The sequence below is a fragment of the Gavialis gangeticus genome, unplaced genomic scaffold (genome assembly GCF_001723915.1).
Source record: "Gavialis gangeticus isolate Ggan-Ray unplaced genomic scaffold, GavGan_comp1, whole genome shotgun sequence".
Taxonomy (NCBI): Eukaryota; Metazoa; Chordata; order Crocodylia; family Gavialidae; genus Gavialis; species Gavialis gangeticus.
This window is the reverse complement of record NW_017729004.1, coordinates 40,466,665-40,476,175: the sequence shown is the minus strand read 5'-3', so window position 1 is coordinate 40,476,175 and position 9,511 is coordinate 40,466,665. Positions and strand designations below refer to the sequence as shown.

At 44.8% G+C, this 9,511-nt stretch overlaps 1 protein-coding gene across 11 annotated transcripts in view; it reads left to right on the top strand.

Moving 5' to 3' along the window:
- The window catches only part of KIAA1217 (KIAA1217 ortholog), a 423,945-nt gene that overhangs the window by 66,760 nt on the left and 347,674 nt on the right, over positions 1-9,511 (top strand). For all 11 annotated transcript variants that reach the window (XR_002095810.1, XM_019508287.1, XM_019508283.1 and 8 more), the window contains exon 2: positions 5,171-5,448. Coding sequence is in view for 10 of the 11 variants with exons in the window: in XM_019508283.1 (XP_019363828.1) it covers positions 5,171-5,448 (278 nt within the window). In the remaining variant the exon portion in view is untranslated. The remainder of the gene's footprint in view (positions 1-5,170; positions 5,449-9,511) is intronic.

The following is a 9,511-nucleotide window of genomic DNA, read 5'->3' as shown; positions in this document are numbered from 1 at the left end:
TTTGGGGGGGGGGGCATTGCTTTTTTTCTCCTTTCAAGGGATGATCAGATTAATCTTTTTTTCTTCCTCTTATTCCCTGCAGTCATCTGATCCATTTACACATTTCAGTTATATGTGAGTTTTCTGGCCCACTCTTTTCAAAGTGCCATTCTACATTATATGCCTTTTCTGAGAGAACCTACCTACATTGCCACTAAGTAATAGCAAGGTCCAGAAACTTGGTCTTAGTTTGCTCTTAATTTGTGCTGCCTCTGACCCAACAACAGTTACAGTTACACAAACTGTGGGGCTAATATGTTCCCAGGTACAATGGGTAAGAAGTGGCAGTTGACAATGTGAGACTGTTTAGGAGGGCACAATAGAGGGGATCCCTCTCCCTATTCAAACACTTTAGAGCTGGAGTGTCAAACTCATCTGGCCTTTGGGGTCATATGAGCAGTGTGGTGCTGGTCTGCAGGTTGGATCAGACCCATGGACCCACTCCTCCTCCTGTAGCATACCTAATCTGGGACTTGCACTGCATGGGCTCCACAGGCAGTGCTGCATGTGGTGGCCACCCCATGCACTGCACATAATACCTGCCCCAGCATATCCAGGACTGCACTGCACAAGGTGCCTGTTTTGGCTAGTCTGGGTCCTGTGCTGCATTCACTGCCTGCAAGGAGCACATGCAGTATTGGTCCTGGACTGACTGGAGCAGGCACCACATGTGATATGTGTCCCAGAGCAGGTGCTGACACAGTCCTGCAAGGGCAGCCACCAGATGCAGCACAGCTGCCATTCCAGCCAGACTGTACTTCATGTAACTCTCATTCTGGCCACTTCAGGATTCACACCACCAACAATGGAAATCCCAAACTGGCTGGAGTGGCCACCAGATCAGGTGTGCTGGGAGAGGGGGAAAGGAGGGAGTCCACATACTGGATTCGGCCCACAAACTCCCTCCTGTGCCATGGGTGTGTCATGCTCCTTGTGGGTCTGATCAGACCCAGGGGCAATACTAGAGGCCGAATGGCAGGGCTCCATGAATCGGATCCAGCTTGTGGGCTGTGTGTTTGATACCTCTACTTTAGAGAAAGTTGGAGTTTAGTTCAAATTTCAGGCAGCTGGCTGCTGTTTTATTCATGCTACCTTGTCCATTCCTAACCGATGTAGGATACACACCAGAAAGAAGCAGTAGAGATGCAGCATTCCTGTCATTTTAATAGAAAGAATGTCACATCTTGTGTGTGTATTGTAATATGACAGTGGACTGCTGAATGTGCAGGTCTAGGTGGAGATGGCAAAGATAACAAAACCCACTTCTTTCCGTTTAATCAGTGTGTGTAATGTCTGTTTACCAAATGTATGGAAGCAGACCGGCAGGTTTTGTGTGAGTTTAGGACATTTTCATACTCTGTATTAGGAAATGCCTAACATAGCCTTTAAGTTCTTTCTTGATATATCTGTATACAGTGAATAAAGGGTAAACGTCCTTGACTGTGTGTGTCTGTGTATCTTCCTGCTTCAACAAACATCTTTACAGGTCTCAGAGAACTCAAGTGAGGAGTCTGGCTTGGTTTTAAGGTGAGATGCAAGAGCAAGAATTACAATTTCATGAACTTTCATGGCATACTTATAGTGATATCCTGAAGGAAGTGTCCATAAGCTAGTCAATGCCAAGAATTTCTCTTACGACCCATTTTACATATAGAAATTTACATGGAAGGGATATTAGGTATCTATGCTTTTGTGTAATGCTTAGACATCATCTGAAGTGGCCTCAAGTTAAGGTGGAGTTCAAACATTTTTTTTTGCCCCACGCTTTCATTTTGACAAGTTCAGAAATACGCCTGTATTTTGCACATATCCAGTGCCAGATTCCACCTCCCCCTCACTGGACATCCACTGATGTGAGGCACAGGTTGGAGAAATCTTATGAAGTGTGGGTGTACCAGGAATAGTTGCATTTAGTAAAACAGTCATTTTGCTACTTCTCTTAAACTGGGCATATGAGTTCACCCCTGATTTTTGTAGAAGAGATCACTACAAGGTTATTGCAGTTGGATGTTTTTCTGATTTAGTTATACATAGAAAAAATGTCCAATAGCATGTGTAGCTGCTGCTCTACCGTTCTAATTCTGGATATGCTATTAGAAAACTGGCTTGCTCAAAATCAGCTAAAGATTTTAAAACTGTATTGCATGTCTTTTTTTTGGTTTTGAACATAATTAAAGGAACATATCAAGGAAACAACTTAAGTATAAATGCCTGGCTTTTAAGTCTAGTGCTTCCGACACCTATACCTATACTTAAGCAGTGCCCAACAAGTATATAATACAGATAAAAATATCTTTTGATTATGAGTGAGTGTAATGTTTAGAATCAGGTGCAAGTGGTTCTTTTAAAGTGATATTGTTTCAGACCTCTTCAGTACAGAAGAGGCCTTACCCACAGTTTGAATACACCTGAAGGTCTGTATTTCCCCAGGGTTTGGGGCTGTTTGCATTCCAGGGGTTTGTTCAACTTGTTGTAGAGATGCCAGATGGGTTCACTTAACAGATTTTGGCGTGGTTTGGATTTGGGCTTTAGTTTCAGCACTATTGATCTATATTAATGCAAGGTTTAATATTCTGAAACTAGGGGGGAAACTTTCATGTACTAACAAGCAGGCTAGATGGCTCAAGAAAAAGTCCATCCTTCAAAGAACTTTCAATCTAAGGCCTCAGTCCCACAGTGTGAATGCGTTTAACTCCACACAAGTAAATATTGTGAATAAACTACTGAATAAACTATTTGTGAAATAGCTGCATACAGACAAAAGTAAAGGCAATGTTAAAGATATTTACACACAGAAACATCGTTATTTTAAATACTCTATAACAGGGGTGGGCAATTATTTTGGCTGGAGGGCCGCTTAATGAGTTTTGGTGAGCTGTCAAAGGCTGCAAGGGTATTTCCCCCCCCCCCCCTTACAGGTGCCCTGCCCCCCCAGTTGCCATCTTGGGACTGGATGTCCCACCCCTAACCCCTGACCTTTGCCACAGGAAGTCTCTCCCCTTGCCCTGGAAGTACTCCTTTTGGGAAGTGGGTTTGCCAATTTGGAACCAAAACAAAAACCCCTAATTACATCCTAAAAATCAAACATCGCCTATGACACATTTTAATTTTATTTTAAAAAGGTATTTTTGTCCTAATTTGTGTGTGCTTGCATCATGTAAATAGAGGTGATTGCATAATAGCTCAAAATGAAGTCTAACTCTTGTATATTGCGGGGGGTGTGGTGAGTGGGTGGGTATGGGTTTTGTTGAGGGATATTGGTGTATGTGGAGTGTGGGGGTGTGTGGATGTGGGTGGGTGTGTATGGGGGGCTTGAGGCTTGTTTGTGGGGATGTGTGGGTGGGTATGGGGTTTGTGGGGGGAGAAAGGGGGCTGGTGATATGTGTTGGGGTGTGTGGGTACGTGTCTGTCATGGGATGTGAGTGGGAAGCAGTGAGCAGGGCTCCTCCCAGAGGTTCACGAATGCATGGGGGGGTGCATGTGGGGAGAAGTGTGGGTGGGTGCGGTGTTTGTGGGGTGTGTGACTGTGTGCGGGGGAGAGGATGGTTGTGGGGTTTGCAGGGAGGGTTTATGGGTATGGTGGGTTGTGCATGGCAGCCCTCCCACACACCCTGCTGAGCTGCCTCTACTACTGTCACTGCCACCTCCAGGCTGCTCAGCAGGGCAGTGGGGGCAGCACAGATAAGCCATAGGGCAGCCCAGTGCGGGCTCTATGCAGGTGCTGCAGGAAGTGCTGGGCGGTGGCAAGGGGAAGAGGCTGCTTTCCCCCCACACCAAGCACACTTCTGCCCCACCAGCGCTGCTGCTCCTGCAGCTGTTCAGCGTTGACAGGTGAGTCTGCAGCAGGCATGGGGCAGGGCTGCATATGGGCCCCCGCCAGTACTGTGGAGCTGGAGCTGGTGGTGGTGGCAGCAGCAGCAGCCAGGAGGAGCTGCCACTGCTTGGGCTACCTAGAAAGGCAGTCCAGCTGCAGAGCTGCTCTAGCCCCACTGTGTGCCCAGAGGGCAGCAGGACGCATTATGGCTGGATGAGTCCTGGACCAGATGGGCCTGAGGAAGCTGCTATGGGCTTCATCTGGCCCACAAGCCGTATTTTGCCAACCCCTGCTCTATAAAGAGTTAATGTTAACAAGGATAGTTAAGTCTGCAGGGTAAGGGTGAGTAAGGTTATAAACAGACTCGGGAGGCCCTGAGACAAGAGTGGGATTTTTCTTAGGTATTAGGTAATAAAACTCCAACCTACTCTTCATGTGCCAAGAGATTTGTTACACAGTTACCTGAAGATTTGTTACACAGTTACCTGAAGATAAGCACTAACATATCCTTTGTATCTGGCTATCTGTTTACAAAAGTGCCCATGGTCATCGTGCTTAAAGTAGATTTTAAAGTAGTAAAGTATATCTAACTTTTTTGTTATCCTTTACATCACATAAAACTTGCTTCATTTTATTGCACAAGAAATGGTTTATTGAAAAGTGATGCTGTATTTTCCAGCCCCCTGTCTTGGAGTGGTATAAAATCCAAGTGAAATCCATGAAATTTAAAACCAGGCTACAGTCTGAAAACGGGTGGGGGTGGGGGGGCTCTTATTATTTCATAGGCATTTCAGAGCATTTTGAAAACACACTGAGAAAAGATTAAGGATTTCAAATCTGCTTTGTCAAAGGAATTTTATCAGTTGGTTTCCCTAAGGAGACTAGTTCTGGGGTCATTAAATGTACTGCAGCCTATTGAAGAAAACTTTCTTCTTGTGAAAAGCATCCTACAGATTTTAAAGGGCAGAAAGTAAGGGATCTGTCCTATCATCTTTTCACTTCAGAGAATGATAAAGACGGTATCAAAGGGCTGTCTTTTTTTTAATGATGTTTGATTTTATGTGAGGTGGTAGTGACAATTTGATACATACTGTATAAAATATTGTATAACACATCTTATATAAATTTATTCTTTCTGGGCCTTAGTTTTAATAACCAATTTGCCTTTCCCCTTTAATTGATAGAAAACAGTTTATTGCATGCTATTGCATTTTTTAAAATTTGACTTAGCTATTTTTTTCCTTTTAGAAATGTAACTCTTTTAGATTGAGTTTTTATAATACCCTGTATCTTTCTTCTCCCTCCACCCCTCTGCAGATCAGAGAAAAAACAATTTGCATGTAACATCATTAGATGATGCAGAATGTCTCCGATCTAAAGAACATCTAGCTACTGGAAACAGTCATACTTCGAAGTCTACCCGCAATATCCCTCGAAGACATACAGTAGGTGGCCCTCGCAGCTCCAAAGAAATACTAGGAATGCAGACGTCAGAAATGGACAGAAAGAGAGAAGCTTTTCTGGAGCACCTGAAGCAGAAATATCCCCATCATGCTACAGCAATAATGGGTCACCAGGAACGGCTGAGAGATCAGGTATGAAAGCAATATTTAAATAGTATTTTAAATGTTTATAAAAGTAAATGTTATGTGATTAAAAGAATTGTAGTTGGGTGGGTTGTGCTGAATAGGTTTTGTAGCTATTACCTCATTTTTATTTTTAGATTTCTTTAAACTTTTTAAGGCAACTAATTTAACTGTTCATTATTACTCTCAAACATTCACTGAAATGGATAGTTTTCTAAAGACTTATTTTGTTTATTTGGGGGTATGCAAAGATGAACTGGACAACACTGAGACCAGACCGGATATGAAATATAAATTCTCTTGGACCAATCTGTACTAGCTATCTCACATGCAAATACAATACCAGCTGTTAGTGTAGCAGAAAATAATACTTTTGTGGGCAGTCTGTATATACTCCAGTTGCTACTGTTATCCATTTACTAGCTTTCCATTCTGCTTTTGAGTTCTCTTAATGCAAATGGAATTTGTCTATAAGTATCTGCTTTCTCCCACCTATCTTGAAATATTGGTCTCCCAGAATCTGCCTCAAGGCGCTTTGTTTCACGACTGTATGCAATTACTTTTCAGCAGTGAGGAGCACATTTGGGGTCATGGAAGATGTGACACCTTGATATATCTCTGAGAACAGGTGGAGAATGTTGTCATGCTGACCTTTGAACACAGAGAATGCAGTAAATGGAACTGTTCAGGACATAACTGTGTGCTCTGCTGTGGGGTAAAACATTATACTTTACTTAACAAATCTTACAGAATTAACCGTTTTGGCCTCTGATTAATTTTTCAGTACCCTGATTTATTTTACATTAATATTTATAGCACAAACCGTTATATGCCAAGTAAGCTGAAAGTTTCAGATGCCAGCAAACAAGGAAAATTGGCACAGTTTACTGTCTAGAATATTGTCTGATATACTTCTCCTAACAAATGGAGAGGTAAATCTTTCAAATGTTTTTTCAAAAATTAAAGTAGGCTGCAACAAAATTATCACCTTTGTCAATGGAATTCCCATGGAGTCATGTGTGCCATGTGATTCCCCTCCCCCTCCCCACACACGCACATACTAGGACATAGAATCATAGAAAATTAGGGTTAGAAGGGACCTGAAGAGGTCATCTAGTCCACCCCCTGCTCAAAGCAGGACTATCCCCAGCTAGGTCATCCCAGCCAAGGCTTTTTCTAGCCAGGTCTTAAAACCCTCCAAGGATGGGGATTCCACAACCTCTCTAGGTAGCCTGTTCCAGTGCTTTACTACCCTCCAACTGAGAGAGGTTTCTTTCCTAATATCTAACCCAAACTTCCCTTGCTGCAGTTTGAGACCACTGCTCCTTGGTCTGTCACCTGCCACCACTAAGAACATTTTGCTTCATCCTCTTTTGGAATCACCCTTCGGGTAGTTGAAGGCTATTAAATCCCCTCTCAGTCTTTTCTTCTCCAAACTAAATAAGCCCAGTTCCCTCAGCCATTCCTCAGAAGTCATGTGCCCCAGCCCCCTCTGCTGGACTCTCCAATTTGTTCACGTCCTTTCTGTAGTGGGGACCCAAAACTGGACATAGTACTCTATATGTGGCCTCAACAGTGCTGAATAGGGGGAAATAATTATTTCCATTGATCTGCTGGCAATGCCCCTACTCTTGCAACCTAGTATGCTGTTAGCCTTCTTTGCAACAAGGGCACACTGTTGACTCATTTTCAGCTTATTGTCCACTGTAACCCCCAGGTCCTTTTCTGCAGAGCTGCTGCTTATCTAGTCAATCCCAAGCCTGTACCAGTGCTGTACCAGTGCATGGGATTGTTCCATCTTAAGTGCAGGACTTTGCACTTGTCCTTATTAAACCTCATGGCTAGGTACAGACAGTCAGAAGCCTGAGGCTGAATCAATTCAGTCTTTGCAGGTTAGTCTAAATTGCTGAGATAAAACTGAGAAGCATGTGAACAGACATTCATGTTTGATCCAGGAAATGTAGCCATATGCCTGCAGTGGCTCAGGCCACAAACTGGGGGCCACTAGAGCACACCTTCCAGGCTGCCAGCCACTGCCAAAGGGAAGGAACTGAACCTCCAAGGTGTTTCCCTCCTGCTCTGCTCCAGCAGAGGTGGTATGGCCAGGCCCCAGCCTGGGGCTAGCATGCTGGAGGGTGGGGGTTTAAATCCCCACCCTGGCCCACATGAGACCCCAGCCCAGGTCTGCCTGGGGGGGTGGGGCAGTGCCTACCAGGCTTCTGCCCTTCCCTTTCCCCACCCCTCCACTCCCTGCTTGAGGTTGTGCGGGGGAGAGGGCAGCCCTTTCCAGGCTGAGATGGGGGTGAGCGGGGAAAAAGGTAGTGGCATTGAATTTATACAATCTTGAACAAAAATAGTCCTTTCTCTGAAGCAAGCATGCATTGAACACAGCAATTTGCAACCTCAAGCACACAACAAAGAACAACCAAAAATCTTCCTGTAAACTAATATACAGCCCAGTAAGACACAATGAGCGCACACAGAGCTTAGTCTAACTTAAAAGGAAATGTAATAAACCAAAAAGACAAGAGAAAGCCTTGCATAAGTCTTATGTAATCTTGACAGCAGAGTATCTCCTTACAGCCAGGTATTCAGAAAGTCCTTCTTGGGGAATCAGCAGGTGGTGTTAGGTGTTGGAGTAGAGATCCTACAGGCTTCATCTCTACTTGGGTTTTTACAGGTACACTTGCACCCTCTTTTTCCCCTTGGTTGCCTTGACATTAGTATACTTGTCACCTATAGCACCTCTGGCAGGACTCTCATGCATTTAGTGTCTTTTGTCTCTTCTTAGGTATTCCAGTCTCCCACCTTGTACAGATTCTGCTTTATAATGTAAATGTGGGTCTCTGCTTGCTTTGGTCATACCAGCCCAAGCAGTCTGGGCCCCTCTGCTGTTCCCCTAGCTCTTTCTCCAGTGCACACATGTAATGATTGTGTCAGGTCTTTGCTAACCCCTCCCGCCTCTCAGTCTGGCTCTGCAAGGTTTGGCCCTGTGCTCACAGATGGTAGGGAACCAGTCCCTCCAGCCCCAGTTCCCCCCCCTCTTTCCCCCCCCCCCATGGTGTGGGGGAGCTGAGGGGAATTATGCCCCCTCCCCCGCATCCCCTTATCAACTGCTTGTCTTAGTGTCTGCCAGTGGTATGAGGGGATGGAGTCTGCTGGTCTCCTGCTGGCCCCCTGTCAAGCAGACCCTGGCTGGAGTCACATGCCACTGGGGGAAGGAATGTAAACCCCACTCCCTCCCCTCCACCTGAGCCTGCCTGCCCACAGCCCCTGCCCCCTTTGCTCGGGTGGAGAAAAATCTGGCAGGCTATTTCCCCTCCACCACCTCCTTCAGGCAAACCTGGTTGTGGTCCCCAGCCAGATTTCCCACCCCCACCCCCTTGTCAGCCAACCCTCACTGCTCCAGCTAAGAACAGAGGGGCAGGGCTAACTCTGCTCTCTGGAGCAGACAGCACAGCCCAGTCCAAGGCTTCAAAGCATGCTGAGATTCTGGGGGACTGATTTAACTTGAATCAGGAAGGGGTCTGGGACAGAAGTTTCATAAACTGGTTTGGCTTAAATGAGTTAAATCTGATACTACATTCAACCAGGTTTATCTTAAACAAGTTGCAACCATTTTGAAACTGGTTTATGTACACTGAACTTCTGTTCTGTTACAGGTTTAAACCTGAACACTTTAAGTCATTTATGTGTAACTTCTGTCCCTAGCCTATGAGATTTCTTTTGGTCCAATCCACCAATGTGTCTAGGTCTAGGTCTCTGAATCCTAACCCTACTCTCCAGCTGGATATCATCTGCAAAGTTGCTGAGGGTGCACTCCATCCCATCTTCCAGATAATTGATGAAGATATTGAACAAAATGATTATTGATGGAAAATGTTGAACAAAACCAGTCCCAGGACTGACCACTCAACTTGATATAAGCTGCCACCTAGACATCGAGCCATTATTACTATCATTTGAGCCTGACGATCCAGCTAGCTTTATGTCCACCTTACAGTCCATTTATCCAGTCTGTACTTCCTTAGCTTACTTGAGATGATGTTGTGAGAGACCCTACCAAAAACCT